Below are 24,735 nucleotides of genomic sequence, written 5' to 3'. Positions count from 1 at the left end.
CAAACAGTACAGACATTCTGAAAACAAATATGTTGGATACATACTATCCAAATAGAAGTACTATGCTTGAAAACATTTGTATGTATCAAATACTTCAAAACTACAGTTTTAAAAGGAATATTACAGAAAATATTGATAAAGGTGTTCACGCTGTAATTGGACATGAAGGATGTCTGGTGAAACAAAGAAAAGGACACTTGATTAATCACTGAAAACTGAGTTGCGAAACACCTGACAAAAGAGAATTTTACTATTTAGCTCTTTTGCAACTCTTTAAACCATGGCGTACAGAAGAGGAACTACTTGGTGACTTTGATAGTTATGAAGATTCATTTAACGCATCTAAAAGTAGTATCAAATGTCCTGTTTTTAGTAATTATCTCCAAATGTTGAATGATGAAATAGAGCAAGAAGCAACAATTGCAGCGGAGATTGCTAGAGACAGTTCACAAGGTAGTCAAAGTTCGGCTTCATTAAGTCAAGATCCACTGGGACATCCAATTATCCAAAATGAAGCAGCTACTGCCATCGATGAGGTGGAAAGAGCAATGCAGCAAGGTCAAGAGGAAGTAATAAACTTAGAAGAATTGGAGAAGCAATTCAATCAAAGACAGATATATGATGAAGTAACAGACCACATTGAGCATGGCTTTCGTCATGAGAAAAAAGAAAGCTCATGTATGTCATTTGAACCTATTCAACTGTATGTAAGTGGAGAAGCTGGAACTGTTAAAAGTTTCCTAATTAAAGGAATTACTACATATCTACAGCAAAGAACTCAGTCAACACTGTCTTGTGTTGTTACTGCTCCAACTGGATTGCCAGCACATAATATTAAAGGTATTACTTTACATCGTTTACTGATGCTGCCAGTTGAACATGAAAATAAATTACAATATCACAATCTATCTGGAGAAGCTTGTTTTGAAGTTTCTAGAGTCCTTAAAAAAATGAAACTTCTCATTATTGATGAGGTAAGCATGGTATCCAATTTAATGCTTGCTTTTGTGCATTTAAGAATGCAACAGATACTTAAGACAGAGTATGATGTGTTATTTGGAGGTAAACATGTCATAGTTTTTGGAGACCTACTGCAGCTAACTCCTGTGAAAGGACAACCTGTATTTGAAACTGTTACGCATGAAGAGACTAGAAAGTGCCTGGGCAGTATTGGAAATGTTAATATATGGTCACAATTCAAATATACTGAATTGATTCAAAATATGCGACAGGCAAAGGATACTAAATATGGAAATATTCTTCAAGATATAAGGATTGGAAAACTAACTGAAGATGCAAAAGAAACTCTACGAACACGATTACTTTCCAAGCTGTTTCCTAATGAAGATAATGTACCTGAGAAAATATATAGTAAAGAGGTTGCAGATAAGTCTGTCATATGCTTGTTGCCAACTCTCAAAGAATATTCTGTTTTTAATGAAAAAATGTTGAAGTTAGAAAATCAAGAAATTAAGAAACTTAAAATTAGATTCTCTTCAGAAATCTATATCTAAAACTGCTGGCTTAGAAAAAAATCTGTATGTATGTTTAAATTGTCGGATTATTTTACAGAGAAATGTACATGTAGAAAGAGGTTTGGTAAATGGAGCAATGGGTAATGTTGCTGGTTTTGTGAATTACTCAAAAAGAAATGAGATTGAATTTTTAAGAATCAAATTTGATGGAATTGAGGAAGTTCAACAATTCAGTCGCTGTTCAACTCGTTTTTTGCTTGTGAAAGACTTATATGTCCGTCGGAAGCAATTTCCAATTTGTTTGGCATATGCAGTGACTATTCACAAATCTCAAGGTTTAAGTGTAGATTGTGCTTTGGTAAATATTGGAAGCACTGTATTCAAAGAGGGTATGGTGTATGTTGCTTTATCTTGAGTTAGAACTTTATGTGGACTTTATCTAATTGATTTTGATGAGACAAAGATTAGTGCAGATTTAAATTGTGTGAAGGAGTATAATAGGTTAAGAAGAGAATATGCTCCAAGTTACCTCAATATCCTTTAATTGAAAAGTGTATGGTTGGTCAGAAAAGGAGAAATGAGGAAAAATGTACCGAAGTAGTAGAGAAACGAAGAAAAAAAGATGTAGCTGTCATTGGTAGTAGTAAGAAAAAGCTTAGTATTGAACAGATTGTTGGATTTAAGTTTGAAAACGAGTCTGGTGTCAACTGCTATGCAAATATAGTAGTTAATGTTTTTTTTCTAAAAAAATTTCAGCAACAGATTTTTGTACAAAATCGGGAGCAAACATTTTGTTGTTCATTAAATTCTGTATTTGAAAAATGTAGCAGTGGTAATAGTGAAGTAGGAAGTGTTTCAGAACTAAGGAATATTTTAGATCTATGTGCAGGACTAAATCAATTTTCTCAGAATATTCAGCAAGATTGTCAGGAATTTATTATGTATATGCTTACAGTTTTGTTAGATGAAGGTGTAGATATTGATAGTCTTTTTGACCTTTCTTATAAATTGCAACATAATTGTGATAATTGTTCATTTTCAAGTACTACTGATATACACACTGAAAGATTTATATATTTAACATTACCAGACTGTCAAGAAGTGTCCTTTAATAAACTAGTTAAAGATGTGCATCAGAACATGGTCTGCTCTCAATGTAACTCTGAAATGTTATCAACATTATTTATCCACAGAAATTGACAATATGTAATTTTAATGTTTCAACGATGCAGAGCTGATGGGAGTAAATTGTCAACTTTAATTAAAAATGTTGTGTCTTCTCAAGTATCTATTTCTAGAAGAACATTTGTAACTGTAGCCATTATTTTTCATGAAGGGCCTTCAACATCATCAGGACATTACACAGCTTATTTGAAGTCTCCAACAGGCTGGACGCTCTGCAATGATAGTCAATTGACTTTTAAGAAACGTTTGCCTTTTGACTTAACTAATTCTTATCTGCTATTTTTGCAACCCAAATTTCAGTAAAATGACTTGGTGTAGGAAGATTAATACTGTAAAGATATGAAACTCTGTTGTTTAGAAATATGATGTGACTGAGGGTATGCAAATGTAGAAATGAAATTTATATTTGGCATAGTGATAGCATCAGGTACAAGTTTACTTAATGTTTGATGGTACAGAACACGTTAGAATTTGAATTTGAAAGGTTGAGAAAAGGATGGATAACACTAAGATTAAGTAATTTGAGAAAATAATTACTTAACTCATACTATTTGGCCACGCCGAAACATATGAGACAAGAAAATGTGTACTTGAGATAAATGTTTTCAGAACATATTTCAACGGAAGTTTGTTGAGAGGTATTTAAAAAATAACGAGTTAACTTATACTATTTGGCCATGCGTAAATGTATGAGAGAAGAAAATGTGTACTTAAGATAAATGTTTTAAGAACATACTTGCACGGAGCTTTGTTGAGATGCATTTAAAAATAAGTGGTATGGTTTAATTAGTTTGTAACTGTGGAAGATGCACTGTGCTTACTCAAGAAATTGTGAATTAGAGAAAAACATTTAAGACATGTTTTTTTCAGGTATTGATATTATGTATAGAGATCTTGTACGGGTTTTTTAAACACAATCATTTTGATTGTGTTTTTTTTCCCGCTGTTACATGATGATTACTATTGAAATCACTGTTTAAAGTGAAAATCAATATATTCTGAGGACAGCAAAAATAAACCAGGTAATATGTTGTTTAAGTTATTTTCTTACATTGGATTTAGAAATATGTATTATAACTGATTTTTTTATTGTCTTCCACAGATATTACATTTAAAAGGTAAGTACAACTAATAACATCTGAGAGTTTCCTCTGCCTCTCTCTTATTCTTATTCTTTTCATCCCCTTCCTTTGTCAGTACTGTTCAGTCACGCTTATTCCGTTTAACTCATCCACATTTTGCGTTGTTTAATTTTCTCTCCTGTTTCTCTAACATCTTTTCTGTCACTATTTTATTCAGTCTATCTATCTCTTCAGTTTGTTTCTTCCGTTGTCTCATGGTAACTCACCTTTATTGATCTTGTATCACGTTTATTTCTAGAATCTTAATTTGTTTGTCTTACCGTACCTTAATATTTGTTCCTTTACTCTGCTTTTATTAATTATGCTCAATTCTTAAACTTAAATCTAAAGGGCCTCATTTATAAAAGCCTTGCGCCACCGATGCACCACTTTTTCCCATGTTAAAAGTGACACATGGGCGGCGGAAGGCCTTCATAAATAAGGCCCATACTTTACTTCTCTTACCCTACTTCATTTCTATGTATCTGTGTCTTACAGTCCTTGTCTATTTCTACTCCATTCATCTTCTGTTACTCACCCTTTTTCACTCTGTTTCTCTTACTGTTTTTCCTTTATTTTATCTATCTCCTTAAGATATTCCTGTACTCTTACTGTGTTTCTTTAAGAGACTGTTTATTTCGTGTACTATCACTGATCATACTTTTATTTTCTCTCTTACTTTACTTTCGTTTAGACACTCATTCCTGCAGGGCTATTATCTCTTTCAATTAATTATCTCACTCATTGATTTATATATTACACATTCTCTCTCTGTCTCTTACTCTCCCTCAGTCTTTTTTTGTTTCACTTTCTGTTTCATTTACTCCTACTTTTTTTTGTTTTATGAAATGTACATTATAACCTTATTTTTACTTTTCTTCCACAGATAGTATGTTTTTTAAAGAAATTTACTTTTACTTTGTTACTATTTCTTAGGCAAGTATAAAAAATAAAGAAACTTTTCCATCACTGTGTTATTTATTTGCCTTCCTGGTCATACCAGCGTCATGTTTTATGTGAGCACTTCCACACAGGATTGGGTGCACTGTCATAAGGAGCGCCTTAAAAGTGATTTTATGAAATCAGCGACATTTCACTGAGTGAGTTCAGCAACGCTGATATATGAAAACATTGGAGGTAAATGATGTTAAATGTTAAATAGTGTTGTTTCCAGGGCTTTAAGAGGTGTTAAAAAAATTGGGGGGTCTCTTCAAAGAGAGTGTTGGTTGTAATTTAAAGGGTAGTTTAAAAAACCGAGGCTAAAAATCTGCGCTTAGCATAGTGTTGCGCCCGACTGGTGTTATGTTGTGTCTGTCATTCTATGCAGATATATAATATAGCAAGTATTTTCTCACGAAAAAGAAGCCATGACTATTGGCTTTGTCAATGATTGCTAATTTCTTAAAATAAAAAAGCAGCAACCATTGCATTGTTGAATATAGTATTGTAAATACTTATGTTCAAGAATGATGAGAGAGTAAAAGAAGGTTAACCTGATCTTTTGAACTTATTTCACAGGCTTCTTTAAAGGAATTGTTCTATATCATTGTAGCATGGGCGTTTCACTTTTTTATACCTAACACAATCCCTTCTGTACGCTGTAGCAGGAGGAGCGCTACATACTTGAACATCCTTTAGTGCCCCATTTTCATTCAGTAAGTGGCAATGAGACAGATACAGAACTTCAATGGGCGGGAGGGGCTGCTCCTGTGCTCCTGGAGGAGTGCAAGGCTGCTCCAGCAGTGGGAGTGAGGCCTCTCAGAGGGGAGCAGCGCAGCTCCTTCTGATGGCCACAATTGCAGATTACAGGGTAAGGATGTCCGTGGGATTTATGGACGGTTAGTCACTCTAGAGTGTGTGCGGCGCCCCTGGCACCTTATTACGGCACACAGGAAAGCCGTGGTGCATAGTTTGAGAATCAGAGACTTAGGAGATAAACCTTCATAATAGCAAGGCTCGTAAGTGATAAAAATCGCCGCTGCTCGGCGTTCTAAATATCGACGCTATCGGCGGAATTTTCCGCGGTGTTAGTGCTTTAATATCAATGGGAACACATATGTGATAGTAAATCCTGTAACAGCCGGCGGTACTTAACATTACTGCGTGAAAACAAACGTTGTTTTCATGCATTAACCCTTTCGATGCTGATGACGAGCACAGCTCGTCATCACCCACGGGTGTCGTGTGCTGATGACGAGCTGAGCTCGTCATGGTGCCACTAAAATGGCATTTTCCAGCACAGGGGGGGGAAAACGCCCAGCAGCCATGTGGTTAATGTGTGCTTTGTAAATAGGGGACGGGGTGGATTTAGTTTTATTTTCCACACCCTCATGTTAACGCTGCCGAATGCTTGATTAGAGCAGGCTTTAACAGTTTTGCGATAAACAAGTTTATTCCACCTCTTTCTCGCAACGCCTCTTTTCGTGATAGGGTGTTTTCCCCTCCAATCACATTTTGCATGTGCTTTGACCTACGCCCACTTTGCATGTTATTGACTTACTGTGCGCAACATATGCAAAGTGGTCTTTTGGCAGGCGATGTAATGCCGTTTTCAAGAAGGTGCTGGGGAATATTTTGAAGGATAGGTAAAACATTAACGCCGATTTTATGGACAGAAAAGTGCAGATATAGTGGCGATAACGGCTTTGATAATATGCTCTATGAATTGCAATCGAATCTAATGTTAGATGTTAAGACAACTAACGTAGGTTTCGGTTGCAATTCATAGAACATAATATGAAGGCTATTATCGTCGTTTTATTGGCAGTGTCCTGTCGATGAAACCGATGATAATGTATTACGTCTCCTTCATAATATGCCCCAAGTATCGTCGCTTTTTTGCATGATTGTCCCGAAAAAATGCGTTGATACTTCAGCTTGTGAATAGAGCTCTTTTTGGTACAATGAGTTAGTTCTTAAAAGAACTTTTTTTTTTTTTTTTAAACAAGTGTTATATTGTTTTTGATTTTTAAAACTGGAACCGAAATTTTGAACTTTAAAACTGTAAAACTGGATCAAAGTGAAATGAGGAAAATTATCTTCTGTCGAAGCATTGATGAGTATCAATTCTTGTTTAAATAAGAGTGAGGCTCTGCTCTCCGTACACAATAAGTTCTCTACACAAGTTGCATTTCATATGCACCTTTGCCAAATATGGTCTCAAGTCCATCTCTGCACTGGATGGAGATACAGGTCGTCCACCAGAAGATGTGCTGGCCACAGCTGATGGTAGTTGTGTTGCCAGAGCTCTTGTCGATGCCTGTGCAAATTGCACAGGGTGCACTTGTCTCACATGCCTCATCATCGTATGTATTGAAAACGAATACTTTTTCGAAAGATTTCCCCTTCAAAGAACTGCGTCACAAATTGTGCAAGTGACTTTGGGCGCATTCACTTTTTTTTGTTCCTTAGGAAAAGTAAAAAATTGCCAGATAAAAGATTCCTTCTTTTTTGCTAAAGGTAGCCGATAATTTTCTTCAGATTCTGACGATGAATTATGTGCGGCAGCCATTTCACCAAAGTCTTCGGAAAGATGTAAAACGTTCTTCTCTCTTGAGAGGAAAGAAGATAGTGACGGAAGTGGGTGGGGTCCAAGAAAATTCCAGAATATAAACTACTAAGAACCAATTGGAAGTGTTCTTTTCGAGTCACATGACTTGACATGCACGCATTAGGACGTGCACGCGATGACATTTCCCTGGTTACGTACGTCATTTGGAAGGATCGGTCTAATTCACTGAAGTTTCAAAACGTAAAAAGTTAGGAAAGCTAAACACAGCCTGATCTTGTACATCTTCTCAGAGTATCCAAGTTCAAAATTGTAAAAGTATAAAACTTTTTATGTTTCTGCCCTGGGGTGCGCGCACACGGTCGCGCACGAAAGTTGAAAAAGGCATCGTGTTCGATTTAGTCAAAAGTTTCAAAACGTTAAAAAGAGGGCAAGGTACAGTCTCCTTGACCTATTATAACTTCTCTGGAGGGTCTATGAAGAAATTCGATGGGTCGAAACTGCAATGTTTTCCGGAAATATATAGCGCGGTGCGCGCACCCGGTCGCGCACGAAACTTTACAAAGGCGATCTGTTTCAAATACTGACAAATTTCGAAACGTTCAAAAAAAGGCAAGGTACACACACACTAATCCACTAGAGCTTTAAAAGGAGTCTCTAAACAACTGTGCAAATCAACAAAACTGTTCTTTTCCGATAAAAACATTTAGTGAAATTCATTGATAAAAGTATAAGTTGTAATCACGATATAATTAATATTTAGCATTTTAAAAACCTATGAAATTCACAGAAAAAACCATTGGTTTTAAACCCGTTATAGTTAGGAAGTAGCATTCAAAAAACCTATGAAATTCACTGAAAAAACCATAGGTTTTAAACACGTTATAGTTAGGGAGTTGCATTTAAAAAACCTATGAAATTCACTGAAAAAACCATAGGTTTGACACATGTTATAGTTAGCTGGACATTTCACTCATATAAAACCAATGAAATTCCCCCGTTATAGTTACTTCAGCTAACTATAACTCGCGCGCCCGCAATGCACTGCTGATGACGTCACATGTTACATCACTCATGACATGGTCAGTGACATCACTCATGACATCACTCATAACCTCTAAAATGACATCACGTATAACATCATTTTTGTAGTAGAGTGACAGACCTTTCCTCACCCTAAAATAATCTTTATTACACACACTCAAAAATAGTAAATAACATTTTAAATACAATAGGCATACCAATGCCACTTAGAACACACCTATTTAGTAATTTGAAAATATATATACACAACCACTTATTCATGAATACACATATATAGTCACTCATATATTAAATACAGTGATTCATATATGTACTCAGTCATCATATGTTCTTATAAATTGATACATCCAAATTATCCTGTTACACACCGACACTCAACCATAGAGTTACTCACACATAACTTATATGTATTACTTTAAAACATATGTACTTAGTCAGAAAAAGACTATTAAAAACGTAATTCATTCACTTACACAATAATATATACATTCATACTGAAAAGGAAGAAATAGTAACCTATATATCTAATATCCACATACAGTTATTCAACCATACCGTGTAGGACATATGCTGCCTACAACATATAAGAACAGTATGTCACTAATTCATGCATGTATACAGTATGTAAGATTTCCTAATGTAGCATATTAACACTTAGACACTCAGACACTCTCACTAATAATCAAAGAAACAATAACCTATATAGACATAATGTATCAATCATATAGCTACTCACGAACACATGCAGCCACTTAAACAGACCAGTGCATTGCGGGCGCGCGAGTTATAGTTAGCTGAAGTAACTATAACGGGGGAATTTCATTGGTTTTATATGAGTGAAATGTCCAGCTAACTAAAACATGCGTCAAACCTATGGTTCTTTCAGTGAATTTCATAGGTTTTTTAAATGCAACTTCCTAACTATAACGTGTTTAAAACCTATGGTTTTTTCAGTGAATTTCATAGGTTTTTTGAATGCTACTTCCTAACTATAACGGGTTTAAAACCAATGATTTTTTCAGTGAATATATATATATATATATATATATATCGAAAAATGCTCCAAAAGGATGCTGCACAGCACCTCCAAGGAGAAACGGACGCTTCAGTCAGGTTTCGCATTTGCAGAATTTTTTTTATTTCATTGAAAAGTGGATCGAGAGTGCCTCAATCTGACGCGTTTCGGCTCACCAGGTCGCCTTGCTCACCAGATGAAAGTGATTATTCCCAAACAACATTTAAACAAGTAACCACCAATGTGATAGAACAACTGTCATGTGACCTTTCATCATCATGGTTAAAAGACTCTAACCTCGGGTCAAATGTAGGAAGACAGACTGGCAAATGTAGCGCGGATCCAAACGTTATTTTAAACCTTCAAATACATTTGAAGATTGTTAATAAACATGATTTCATTTTTACAATTTTACTTTACAATGTTAATAAGGATTTCATATAACTGTGTCAACTGTGTCAATACAACAAAATCACAACCATAATTAATTGAACATTAAAAATGTCCCATATGATGTACACTGCATTTTCATGCACATTTTAAATCTACACAATCCGAAGAATTCAATTTTAATCTTTCAGCATAATACAAATTGATTTAATTCTTCTCATGTTTTAATTGTCGGCCATGATACCTATAAATTACCATCATGCAAGTATCTAGTCAATCTATATTCTAATATGAATCCCCTAAGTCCAAGTCATGTTCATGACGATCTAAAGTGCTGAGTGTACAGTGCTCGAAATAAAGTGCATGTATGTTCCCAGCCGGGAACTCACAGTTCTTCACTGGAACTGGTTTGGAATAATGGGGAATGGGCAGCAGGGAAAAAATTATATATCCTTCCCTTGATGTTCTAATATTCATGCCAGTATAAAGTTCAGATAGCCATCTGCACCTTAGGTTAATCAAAAACATATATATAATATCCTGCTACAAGTTGTTTATATTTTATGCTCCACTTGCATAATTCTCACTTTTAAAGCGGATAAAATCTAAGTTAAAATCAAAAAAACAAAGCAGGTCAATTTAAACTTTGTAAAAAAGCTACCTTTCATGATGTTTACTAAAATTCATTGCACATAAAATGGGGCATAAAAAGCGAGATCTTAAAATGCTATACAACATACAAAAAATAATAAAGTACTTTGATGATTCAGTGAACACTCCATCACATTGACAACATGGCAAGGAAGAAAACCAGGTGCCTGTGTGCGGGAAGGCAAACATATAGTGGATTGTACATAATCTCAAACGAGGAAGGTAAAATCTTAATTCCGAGTTCTTTATCCAGGAAAGGCAAGGTTCCATGACCGGGGTAGTTGAGAGAGGAATGTATTGGGCAATGGAAACCATATGGATAATTCTCCCTTTCTCATTGCATACGGAAAACCTGGATTTTACCACCTCCTTGGCTTGATGCATGGGTTATCAAAAAATTGAATTAGATCTAGGTCACCAAGGGAGTTCTTGACACGATAGCCAGGGGATGGCTGAAGTTGCTTCAATTAAGACAGTCCCCTATTTCTTGAGCGAAAAACCCATCTCAGAACTAGACCATATTTTGACCCAAAGTAAAATGGGTGCCAAATGTACACCATCCTCAAGATAGCCTAGGCCCAGTTATTGGTGTAAAATCAAGCTTGGGGTTCTTTGAGGAAGAGCCGAAAGCCTGGATCGGAATTTATTTTTGGCTACCTGCATAGGACCCAAGCTTGCATATCCCCACACACCTGCCCCATATGTGCAGACACAAGGCATTTCTTCTTATATAATGTTAACATCTCATTAAAAGGTTTGTGGCCTAGCTTTTTGGTGAAACAAAAAACAGTTTCCCTGGAAGTCACCATCTTATGTGATCTCTGGGCAACTAGCCAGTTCCAAGTCGGATTTGCATCCAACAAAATACCCAAATAGTTGAAACTAGATACCTTGGTAATAAGGGACCCCGCAATATAAAAACTTTAAGACCTAGTATTTTTTGGGTCACAAGTTAAAATAAACAACCTCTAAATTGACCTGTAATTTTAGGCTCCTCATGAAATTATTAACACCATCTAAAAGAGCCTGTAGCCTAAACGCAGTCCGAGCAATAAGAACCATGTGGTCAGTGTAGAGAAACACTGGGGCAATTATTTTCTCTGAAGATGGTACTGTGGGTATTGGGACATTGGGTCTTCAGTGTTGAAAGCTAATCCAGCCAGGGAGCAGCTCAAGTCTTATATCATAAAGCTCCTCCTACCTTACAACTTACTTCGAATATCTTGGTACAATTAGTTCACCAGGAATTAGCCACAGCTTAAAAGGCGATATATGAAGATTCTTTTCTGATTATTGTAGATTTCACTTGTATCAGAAGTTAGACCAACAGTGAAACCAAGTGAATTTCACTGTAATGTCTTCAACAGAAGCTTTGAGATAGCTGCAATGAGTGATAGAATAATATTGGAAAATAGAATGTATCAAGTGTGGTCCTCTTTGCTCTATTCTCTGAAGAACATTGCCACACCCTCAAGTGTGAGCTGAGACAAGTTTAAGTCTCAAAAAGCATAAAGAAGATATGTAATCGCTGTGGATCATAGCAATTTCTGAAAGCAATCATTGCCATTACAGTGGTCCTAGAATTACATTAATTCGGAACACTGTAAAAAATATCTTTTGGAGCAGTCTTCTTGCTGGCCAAGTAATACTGAGAGCCTTCAATCAAAAGTAGAGTTGCTGTCTGATGGATAAAGGCAGACTCATTGACGAACCCGAGAAAGCAGTCAAGAATTCCCTCTTGCATATCAGTACCTAAGAAACACGTTTAAGTCATAACATTAGTTAGGTATTTCCGTAATTTGTTACCCCAGACAATCAAATGATAGCACTGTCTGGCTGATGTGCCTGTACTACCTGAGGGAGGAGTCCAGTGCCAGTCTTCAAAGTCTCTTCCGAGATATGCAGCAAGCTTTGGAACTTTTCATCATCATATTCAAAGCGATCCCCAAAGACGATGGAGCATATTACATTACTCACTGCATTGTTTATAAGAAAATGTGGGTCAAAGGGGCAACCTGAGGAGAAAGGAACAAGAGATGAGAAAACCTATTTTTATTATTTTCTCAGTACAATGTAAGTGTTAACATATCGCCTCTTTACACTCGTCAACAGAACACATTCAAATGTTTTCATATGTCTTTAGAGGGGCTTGGTTGATTTGAGGAGTGGCAGCTGATAAACTTTTAAACTGGAGGAGCATATTCACAACTATAGTATTGTTCAGTGTGAGAGGAGCAAGTGAACCTACCACTGACCCAACAAGCTTGATGGCCAAGGACATGAACAGATCAGCGAAAGGAGAATTATTTTATGTTTCGAAAGAGCAGTGCAGGGATAAGTGGGAGAAGGTGGGACAGTAAATGGCAATGTGAGCAAAGTGCCCTGACCCAGTCCCATTTCCTCCCCTCACAGTGATAAGTTATGCACATGACCACACAACTTCTACAGCAGGAAGGTGAATACTGGTCTTGGTGACTGTGCGGCTGTTGGAGTGAAGAAAATACGAGAGCAGTTTGGAACACAACATAATCCCAATGGCAGTAAGGCCTTTTTAAAGGTAGATTTCTTCATTGTGGTTCTGTGTCGTGGTAACAGTACTAAACAGGAAAGTGGGCAGATTGGGAATGCTGTTTGTAGGAATGGGAGTTTTGGTGAGGCAGGGCACTGAATGTGACCAGCTGGACTCGCTCTGGGTCGGTCGCTCCTCCTGGCTCCCTGCCTTTAACCTGCACCCCTCCTGCAGATTGAACTTTGCTGTGCCTAATATCGCCTGCAGCCCCAGCGCCTCGACGATCACATAGCGCCTATTGCCTGCAGATTGAACATTGATCTGCCCGATATCGCCTGCAGCCCCAGCGCCTCGACGATCACACAGCGCCCATTACCTGGCTGAGTAAGAGCGCCTCGACGGGGACAGCGCTTGGTATCGTTAGTCTGCACTTGCGCTTTGTAACCAATTGCGCTGCATTGCTTTGAGAAGTTTAGAATTGCCTTTGTGTGTTCGTGTCGTCAGTTTCACTTTTGACCTTCCATTTTGTTGTGCTCTTGGCCCGTGGCTCCTCCCCGCTCCCGCCTCCCAGCTGACCCTCCCACACTCCGCCCCCCCTACACTCCACATTTAAGACAGATGAATCAACGTGCAGCGTCCACGCGCTGCGGTCGCGCCGAAGGTGCGCCAAAGCTAAGCCCGTCTACGTCCGTCCGCGCCTGGACCACGCCCAGCGCCAGACCCCCTGGCCCCCGCTGTACCCAGCCCACTAGATTCACATACGATGCCGCAACTCTCCACGCCCTCAACCCCGGACGCACACTACAATGCTGCGAAGCCACCCCAGGACGTACCCACGGCCCATTCGCCTGTCTCACCTGCAAGTTCACCTGCTTCAGGACCCTCACCAAATCCACTCCCTCCAAACATAGCTCCGACTCTAACCACCTGAAGTGCATCCTGCTGAACACCCGCTCGGTCCACAGACACGCCACTGAACTCTGGGACCTACTCGACACTGCGTCACCGGACATCGCCTTCCTCACTGAAACATGGATGAACACATTATCGGCACCCGACATCGCTATAGCCATACCGGACGCTTACAAGATCATCCGGAAAGATCGCACCAACCAAATAGGAGGAGGCATCGTCATCATCCACAGGAACACCATCAAAATCACGACCAGCATCAACGATAATCTTGCAACCGCCGAACATCTCCACTTCCAGATCCACACCGACCCTAGGACCACACTTAGAGGCACCCTCATCTACAGGCCTCCAGGAACCCGCACTCAATTCAGCGATGACATCACTGATTTCGTCAGCCCACATGCCCTCGCCTCCGAGAACTACATTCTATTAGGAGACCTCAACTTCCACCTTGAAAACAAACACGACAGCAACACCAACTCCCTTCTGGACAACCTGGCCAATCTCGGACTCAAACAACTTGTGGACACCCCCACCCATGTAGCCGGGCACACGCTCGACCCTATCTTCACCTCCAGCAAGCACATTTTCTTCGACCACACCACAGCTCTCCATTGGACGGACCACAGCTGTGTTCACTTCAGCTACAAAACCACCTTGACCCACAACCGCCAACAACCTATTCCTCGGAGAAACTGGAACAAAATCACCTCTGACCAACTCGTCACATCACTCAACCAAAATCCTCCCACCCGCTCATTGGACCCAAACCAAGCGGCCACCAAACTCAAGCAATGGATCACCCACAGCGCTGACGAATTAGCACCCCTGAAAAAGCACCAGATCATTCCAGGCAGCAAAAAGGCTCCCTGGTTCAATGATGACCTTAAAAAATCCAAGAAGCTATGCTGCACCCTACAGAAAACATGGAGAAAAAACCCAACCACCGACAACATGGCCACCCTCAAGGCGGCCACCCGCAAACACCACCAACTAATTCGATCCACCAAGAAATCAGCTTTCAAGGATCGTCTCGACAACAATGCCCACAACAGCAAGGAGCTTTTCAACATCGTCAAAGAATTCACCAACTCCACCGCAGCATCTAACGACATCACTCCCTCCCAAGACCTCTGCGATGCGTTATCCTCCTTCTTCTACAACAAAATTGACGACATTCACAACAGCTTCAAGAACACTCCCTGCGAACAACCCTCCCCACCCCCCCAGATCCCACACCGCCAACTAACATTCTCAGCGCCTGGAACCCAATCACCACCGAAGACACCATCCGCCTAATGAACTCAATCCACTCTGGCTCACCAACCGACTCCTGCCCCCGCCACATCTTCAACAAAGCTGACTCCATCATCGCACCCCATCTCCGTGATGTCATCTACTGCTCGTTCAACTCTGCCACCTTCCCAGAAAGCTGGAAACACGCCGAACTCAGCGCCCTCTTGAAGAAACCCACAGCAGACCCCTCTGAACTTAAAAACTACCGACCCATATCCCTCCTCCCCTTCCCCACCAAAGTCATTGAGAAAGCCATCAACAGCCAGCTCACCGCCTTCCTTGAATCCAACAACTCCCTCGATCCCTCTCAGTCCGGATTTCGAGCCAAACACAGAACCGAAACCGTCCTCATTGCAGCAACTGACGACATCCAAACACTACTGGATAACGGAGAAACAGCGGCCCTCATTCTACTCGACCTCTCGGCCGCTTTTGACACAGTCTGCCACAGCACCCTTATACAACGCCTCAGCAACATCGGCATACAAGGAAAAGCCTTGGACTGGATCATCTCATTCCTCGCCGGGAGAACTCAAAGAGTCCGACTTCCCCCATTCAACTCAAAGGCCACTGAAGTCATCTGTGGAGTACCACAAGGATCATCACTCAGTCCCACCCTCTTCAACGTTTACATGAGTCCACTCCCCTCCATCGCTCGTCAACACGACCTTAACATCATCCCAGTTAATCCTTTCCCTCACCAAAGACCCTAACACCGCCAAAACCAATCTTCACGAAGGCATGAAAGAAGTAGCCGAATGGATGAAACATAGCCGCCTAAAACTCAACTCAGACAAAACGGAGGTGCTCATCCTAGGATCCTCCCCCTCTGCCTGGGACGACTCTTGGTGGCCTTCCGCTCTGGGCACAGCATCCACACCCACAGACCACGCACGCAACCTGGGCTTCATCCTAGACTCCTCCCTCTCGATGTCCAGACAAGTCAACGCAGTCTCATCCTCCTGTTTCAACGTACTTCATATTCTCAAAAAGATCTTCCGCTGGATCCCCCTCAAAACAAGAAAGACTGTCACCCACGCACTGGTTACGAGTCGACTGGATTATGGTAACACACTATACGCCGGAATCACAGCAAAATTACAGAAAAAACTCATCCAAAACGCATCAGCGAAACTCATATTGGACATCCCTCGCCAAGATCACATCACCGGACACCTAAAAGACCTCCACTGGCTTCCCGTCAACAAGAGAATTACATTCCGTCTTCTCACCCACGCACACAAGGCCCTCTACAAACTAGGACCCGAATGCCTCAGCACTCGACTGTCCTTCTACACACCCACCCGCCAACTTAGATCGTCCAATCAAGCCCTCGCCGCAGTCCCGCGCATCTGAAGATCCACCATGGGTGGCAGATCCTTCTTCCTGGCGGCCAGGACCTGGAACTCACTCCCCACTCACCTCCGCCTTACTCAAAACCACATCTCCTTCAGAAAAGAACTTAAAACCTGGCTATTCGAAAAAAATTGAACCCCCCCTTCCCCAAGCGCCTTGAGACCCTCTGGGTGAGTAGTGCGCTATATAAATCCCTGAACTTGAACTTGAATCAGACATTTAGGGCCCTATTTAGTATTTGCCAGCACCCCTGACAGTTTCTTGTTATCTTTATCTTTGCCTCTCCTCTTTCTTTCTTTATTTTCTCTCTCTTTAATCACAATATCACTACACCATTCCCATGCCCATTTAGATGTGAAGTACATGGCAAAGTAACCATAAAAAACTAGCTTCACCTTTGCCACATAGCACTTGGAGGTGTCTATGAGTGATCTCTTGAATATTGAATCATAGAATTCTCAATAAATCTTTTGCATCCTTAAGAAAGCCCTGGTCCAAATGACCATTTGAGGGCAAAACACTTGTTGGCCGTTGAAAGTCTTAAATGGAACCCAGTAGCATCTAGAACAAATACTGGGAAGGTGGCGGCATGCATTGGCTCATTAGAGCCTGCAGCACATACTGCCGACGTGGCACCTCCTTTTGTGTATTAGTGCACTGTGTACCATGCACCATGTTGGGCGTGTCAGACAGTGCACGCACAACACTGCAAAGAGAGGGGCCACAACATGTGCCCCCATGCAACCCCCTATGGTTTAAAATGCCCAGAGGGACTATTTGGGTTCCCATTCCCTGCCTACCATGAAAATGCCTTTGCAAAAACAACAAGTGATGGACCGAATGTGGATCAATGTCACACATTCCCCCAGTCAAAAGATCTGGGCCCGAATCCATCGTTTTTTTTGCACTCCACACCACCCTGGGTTAGACAATGGCGATATGCAAATCAGCTCTGACCCTGTTGCCCCATGGGAACAGTCCAGTCCGAACTACAAAAGCCATGTCCTTCCCAGAACGGAATCAAGCATCCGAGGACCGGACCGGTTTCGAGGTAACACCTCTCATCAGCCCGGCTAGCTTGACTCCAAGTGGTGTGGAGTGCCTGGGACCCACGTCTGGGCATCCCCAGCGCACTTAGGGCGGCAATTGCAAAAACAACAAGTGATGGACCGAATGTGGATCAATGTCACACATTCCCCCAGTCAAAAGATCTGGGCCCGAATCCATCGTTTTTTTGCACTCCACACCACCCTGGGTTAGACAATGGCGATATGCAAATCAGCTCTGACCCTGTTGCCCCATGGGAACAGTCCAGTCCGAACTACAAAAGCCATGTCCTTCCCAGAACGGAATCAAGCATCCGAGGACCGGACCAGTTTCGAGGTAACACCTCTCATCAGCCCGGCTAGCTTGACTCCAAGTGGTGTGGAGTGCCTGGGACCCACGTCTGGGCATCCCCAGCGCACTTAGGGCGGCAATTGCAAAAACAACAAGTGATGGACCGAATGTGGATCAATGTCACACATTCCCCCAGTCAAAAGATCTGGGCCCGAATCCATCGTTTTTTTTGCACTCCACACCACCCTGGGTTAGACAATGGCGATATGCAAATCAGCTCTGACCCTGTTGCCCCATGGGAACAGTCCAGTCCGAACTACAAAAGCCATGTCCTTCCCAGAACGGAATCAAGCATCCGAGGACCGGACCGGTTTCGAGGTAACACCTCTCATCAGCCCGGCTAGCTTGACTCCAAGTGGTGTGGAGTGCCTGAGACCCACGTCTGGGCATCCCCAGCGCACTTAGGGCGGCAATTGCAAAAACAACAAGTGATGGACCGAATGTGGATCAATGTCACACATTCCCCCAGTCAAAAGATCTGGGCCCGAATCCATCGTTTTTTTGCACTCCACACCACCCTGGGTTAGACAATGGCGATATGCAAATCAGCTCTGACCCTGTTGCCCCATGGGAACAGTCCAGTCCGAACTACAAAAGCCATGTCCTTCCCAGAACGGAATCAAGCATCCGAGGACCGGACCGGTTTCGAGGTAACACCTCTCATCAGCCCGGCTAGCTTGACTCCAAGTAGTTCGGACTGGACTGTTCCCATGGGGCAACAGGGTCAGAGCTGATTTGCATATCGCCATTGTCTAACCCAGGGTGGTGTGGAGTGCAAAAAAACGATGGATTTGGGCCCAGATCTTTTGACTGGGGTGAATGTGTGACATTGATCCACATTCGGTCCATCACTTGTTGTTTTTGCAATTACCATGAAAATGCCGGCAGAAATGCAGGTTGTAATGGCCACGGCAGTGCTGATGCTGGCACCGCTGTCATTCACGCGCGCTGTCCATGCTGCTTTGAGAGCTCAGCTGTTGGCGGAGGAGGTGCTCTGGGGGCGGTCTCACCACCCGCATCATAATTCGGTGGCAGACTGCCAGGTATGAAGGTGGTCAGACCCAGGACCGCCAACATCTAAATGAGGCCCTTAGTAAGTGGGGTTGGCAGGAGGCACACAAAAGCCTAGCAGGTAAAAGGTGGTAAATTAGATTTGGGATGAACAGATGAGGGATGGTGATGCAAAGGTCTTGTTTGCAGGATCAATCACATTTAAGTTAGCTGAGACAGCCGTTTATGGTCTGTCACTTAGATGTGACGAGTCCAGATCAGGAGGAATGTGGAGTAGGCACTGGAGGCCTGGATGAGTTAAAGTGCAGTGACAATTCAAGGCGCACAGAGCTGGTATTGATTATATAATATGTGGTACGGTAGATGTATGTAAAACTGTAGAAGATCACACAGAAGAAACATATTATGGAAACAATTTCTGCACACATCAGTTTCCTTCAATTTTTCCCAGCATAACAAACTCATCCTGCTGGACAACAGTCATGTAAAAAAAATTCAATGCACCGTATTTTTCTTTCTAATTGGATAGATTCCATTTTTTCCCACCCTCTCTACCCTCGCCCGCCTCTTCATCTTACATGTCCGCTCTATTTTCCTTCTTCCTCTTTTCACATTCTTCCTTTATCCTCTTGGGGTTTCCCCTCCTACGAATAGTCAGTCAGCTCATTTGTATATCGAAAACAGACCTCATAAATGGAACAGCTAAAATCTGTTTCAAGGATTTATCCAACAAGATGGTATGTTAAAGCCTTCCCTCAGGCAGGGCATTTCAGCAAGCATTTGCAGCCATAACATAAAAAACCTACATTCAGCTTTTTTGCAGGTTTTTTCAGGATGGTTAGCAAGTATTTTCCTGTGCTTCAAAGGTGCCTTTGTGGGTAATGCGTAGGAAAACTTTACTTCAGGTATAATGGGCACCACTGAGCAATGCCTTATCTGGGACAGTCATGATCTTGAAGTGTAGGCAAAAGCTGACAGGGAGTGATGTGCCGTTTCCTCAATAAGTAGAAAATATGAGTAGAATTCGGGAAACTGAAGTTAGCACATATTCAGTTTCTCTGAAAATACTCCCTGAAGTATATTTTTTTCTTTACCCCATCATCTACTCGTGTACCAATAGCCAGCCCTATATATCCACCCCTTCCTATTCAGTTGTTTCCAGGCCAACTGCTTGTAGCCTTGCACCTCTATCCCTATCCCCATTCTTATTTCATTGTACGTCTATCCGAACCGAAACCCTAGTATATCCACCCCTATATATTCTGTTGTTTCTCTACCTACTGCCTGTAGCCTTGAAAGACCACTCCTAGCCCCATGCTTATATCCTTGTACATCTAGCCATACTAAAACCCAGGTACCTCTACCCATACGTCTCCACTTGTTTTTCTGCCTACTGACTGTAGCTTTCTATCTCCACTCCTGCCTTTACCATACTACCACAATGTGTACCTTTGTACCTCTACAACTGCATATAACCCAGTACTTCTACTCTTATAACCTTGTATGTCCTCAATATACCACTGACACTTGGATTGTTTCTCTACCCACTGCTTGCATCATTGTACATTCATCCCAGAACATTTCCTCTGACTCTACTTATAACCCTGCACCTCCACAGCTGCCTTTACTCTAGTACTTAAATCCCATCAGTATATTAGTACCTCTAATCCTACCTCCACGACCAAGCCTATACTCTTTTACTCCTACCTATACCCTGGCACCTATTGAGGTCACTCAGTGTGGCATCCCAGGGTAGGGAAGAAAATACAGGAACATCATTGATTGCAAGTAACCCCCTCCCCCATTCTGCATGTCCCCTCTTCAATCTCTCCCTGCCCCCTGTGGCTTCTGCTTCACAAAGAAAGAAAGACAAAAGCAAGAGTGTGGAAGGGGGTAAGGGGGGCGCTTTACAGATGGGTGCAGTAAAGGGTGAGCGCTCAGATTAAGTGAAAGAGAAGGGAATCAGATGAGATAGGGGGGACACAGGAGGGGCACAAGAAACAGAACTAGAAAACGGGATTTAAAGTGTGAAACGGTATAAAATAAAGGAAGGGAAAGAGAAACACAGTAGTAAGCAAACAGATAAACTGACATAGAACGAAATAGAATGAGAGAATGGATGAAGTCAGGTGACGAGAAATATAAATAGTTGGAGAGAAACACAGAGGAGGAAAAAATGTCAAGAGAAGTAGAGACGGGGGAAGGAACAGAAGGGGATCGACTGAAAACGAGAACACTACGAGCAAAACAATTTAAGTAAATATCTTAAAAGAAATGTAAATCACAGTGCGACATACACATACTAAATAAAACCATGGGTGTGGGGGATTGAGACGGCGCACGAGTGAGGACGCAGGACATGGCTGATGGAAACATCCTTTATATCAAGTAAAACCTCCAACCAAATTTTGATGAAAATGTGCAAAGGGTTGTATTGACTAACGGCCAGATTCATCAAGCTTAATTGCGCTCGCAAAGGGCCAGATTCTGAGAATCTGGCCTGGCCCTTTGCGAGTGCAATTTTTGCATTTGGGATTCATCATCCCAAATGCAAAATTCGCTATTAAAGAATTCGCACATTTGCGAGGAATTGCATTTAAGGAATCTTTATTTGAGATTCCTTAAATGCAATTCATGAACCATTTTAAAATTGCAAAATCGCAATTTTGGGCCGCTATTTACCACAAGGTCAAACCTCGTGATAAATAGCGAAAACTTAGAAAAATGCATTTAAATGCATTTTTCTAAGTTGCATGTTACACACACACACATGTCCTTTGGACATGTGTGTGCGCAACACCAATGTAGATTACATTTCAGGGGTGCTACAGGGTGTCCTTTGGACACCCATGGCACCCTTGAAATCGCATCCTTATTTGCGATTAGCAAATTGCTAATCACAAATAAGAAATGACTCTCCATTCATTCCTATGGGCCTAGGCCCATAGGAATGAATGGGGAGTTATTCCTTATTTGCGATTAGCAATTTGCTAATCGCAAATAAGAAGGCTGTAGGAATCGCAATTTATTTAGCGATTTCTACATGAATCCCGATTTGCAAGTCCTTATTAGCGATTCCTTAATAATCGCTATTAGGGACTCGCAAATCGGGACATTGATGAATCTACCTGTAAGTGCCATGCAGAGGGTTGATAATCATAGAAGACATTATAAATCAAGTGTACAGTCCATAATACCGATGTACAGTTTTGAACATTCACTTGTATATTTCCTTTCATAGTACGCCAATTTAGCGTTCAGTGAAATTTCTGTTTGCAGAGAGCTTCAACAAAGCCTTGCTGTGTTGTTGTGAATGCAGGTAGCCTGTGATGTAATGTATTTACCAGAGTTTGCACCCCCCCCTCCACTCCCCCTCCTCCACACGCTAAGCGTACTTGGCTAGAAGGTAGTAAAAAGCTGTGGTGACTTTGGGACACACTTCAGATGTAGTTATCTCATATGTACCTAATAATGCATAAGTTAACCTCAGAATTTTTGTATTTGTTCCCAGTTGTGAAGGGTTGCTGGTTAAAAAGGACAACCTTCTTTGCGAATGCTGGGAAAGACTGCCTTGTCCAGACGTTCAGAAAGCTTAAGTATAAATAACAAGACTAGATTTTTCGGTTCCGTTTTGGGAGAGTTTGCTTTTCCTCCAAGATAATGTTTTGAGCACAGCAAACATTCCTCACTGCCTTCTTGGTATATGACCGCCTGTGCTGTAATGGTAATGCGGAGAGAGACATTCGTTGTATGTGTGCGCTATTTAATTGCTGCATTTACTTCTTAACACTGCGTGTTAAACGGGAAACAAACTCTGCAAACAGTGCTCCTAAAACCTCGGTCTGGTCATTAAGTGAAAGTGTGAGCCGGTAAAACCAGCTTGATGCACAGTATGTCCCCAGTATTGTGCTAAATGCACGTTCAAACGAATTTACCAGATGCCGAGTTCAAGAAAGAAATGGCTGTTTTTTGTTGTTTTTTCTTGGTACTTAAGGCTTCCCTCCAAATCCTTGAAAAACAAGTCACTGCAAACACGATGTGTAGCCAATGAATTAGATGTCTACCCACAAGGCTGTAGTCAGCAGCCTGTGACGATCCAGAGAGAAGACAAGCGCAGATGCAAAAGCGAGGTGGAGCAAAGCCAGAAAGGGCGGGGCGGGGGAGCAGATTCCTTTGAAGTCTGATGCTGAAGCTCACAGGCTGCCAAATGGTGTGCAATGTGCACGTGCCCGGCGCACATGCACTGTAGGCAATCAGCCTAGTGGGAGCATTTTTTAAAGCCTCTACATGACAAATTTGTTATTTATGTGTTATTTTTGAAAATTGTGAAATGAATAGCGTTGTCATTTACAATGCTAATACTTTTATTTTTTGACAATGTGACACCTATAGCATTTTTAATGCAACATGTTTTGTATTTACATTACTTAAAAGTATTGATTTTACAAATAATGTTTTTAAAAAAAAATAATTAATACTTAAATAAAAGTTATTGTAATTTATAATGGCAATAGCTTGAACTTTTGTAAATAACTTTTGTGAAGATTATGTTCAGTGTATTTTATCGTGACTAAAATATAAGAACAGAACTGAAATATCAACATTTTTGGTGATATTTGTAATAAAGATTGAAACATTGAGAGAACATCTTTGAACCAGTTGTTGTTGAATGTTTGCACAGATTGATACTGTGGTGGCGCTGAGTGATGTTGTGGTGGCAACAAGTGATGCTGTGGCGTTCAGGGATGATGTGGTAGCGCATAGTGATGTTGTGGTGCCCTTGAGTGATGCTGTGGTGCCCCTGAGTAATGCTGCAGTTGTGTGATAGATAGATAGAGTGAGGGCGATAGATAGAGTGATGGCGATAGATAGAGTGAGGGCGAATTATAGAGTGAGGGCGATAGGTAGAGTGAGGGCAATAGAGAGATGTGTGTGGTTGTGTGTGTGTGTGGTTGTATGTGTGTTGTATGTGTGTGCGTGCATTGTTGTATGTATGTGAGTGTGCGATTACAGAAGGATGTATGTCGAAGAGAGCAGCAGATCAGCATATTATAAGAGAACAGGGAGTTAAAGAAGGATGCATGTTGAAGAGATCAGCAGATCAGCACAGGTGAAGAGAATAGGGAGTTAGAGAAGTCGGCAGTGGAAGGGAACAGCAGATCAGCACGGGAGAAGAGAACAGGGATTTGGAGTAGGGGGCAGGGTGGAAGAGAGCAGCAGATCAGGATGGGAGAACAGAACAGGGAGTTAAACAAGGAGGCGGTGGAAGAGAGCAGCAGATCAGCACAGGAGAAGAGAACAGGGAGTTAGAGAAGTAGGCGGTGGAAGGGAACAGCAGATCAGCACAGGAGAAGAGAACAGGGTTTTGGAGAAGGGGGCGGGGTGGAAGAGAGCAGCAGAGCAGGATGGGCGAACAGAACGGAGTTAAAGAAGGAGACGGGTGGAAGAGAACAGCAGATTAGCACAGGAGAAAAGAACAGAGTTAAAGAAGGAGGCGTGGTGGAAGAGAGCAGCAGATCAGCTTAGGTGAAGAGAACATGGAGTTAAAGAAAGAGGCGGGTTTTAGAGAACAGCAGATCAGCACAGGAGAAGAGAACATGGAGTTAAAGAAGGAGGCGGGGTGGAAGAGAGCAGCAGATCAGCACAGGAGAAGAAAACATGGAGTCAAAGAAGGAGCCGGGTGGAAGAGGGGAGCAGATCAGCACATGAGAAGAGAACAGGGAGTTAAGTAAGGAAGCGGGTGGAAGAGAGCAACATATTAGCACAGGAGAAGAGAACAGTGAGTTAGAGAAGGGGGTGGGTGAAAGATCAGCAGATCAGGAGAAGAGAAAAGCGAGTTAGAGAAGGAGGCGGTGAAAGAA

General features: G+C 41.6%; 1 protein-coding gene across 1 annotated transcript in view; it reads right to left on the bottom strand.

Moving 5' to 3' along the window:
- Window positions 1–24,735, bottom strand: part of LOC147748028 (cytochrome P450 2D15-like) — a 425,856-nt gene that overhangs the window by 216,692 nt on the left and 184,429 nt on the right. The window contains exon 4 of the mRNA XM_086958026.1: window positions 12,244–12,404. Coding sequence (XP_086814152.1) covers window positions 12,244–12,404 — 161 coding nt within the window. The remainder of the gene's footprint in view (window positions 1–12,243; window positions 12,405–24,735) is intronic.

Source organism: Lissotriton vulgaris, chromosome 1_1, assembly GCF_964263255.1.
Source record: "Lissotriton vulgaris chromosome 1_1, aLisVul1.2, whole genome shotgun sequence".
NCBI classification, from domain to species: Eukaryota; Metazoa; Chordata; class Amphibia; order Caudata; family Salamandridae; genus Lissotriton; species Lissotriton vulgaris.
This window is presented reverse-complemented; position numbering and strand designations above follow the sequence as displayed.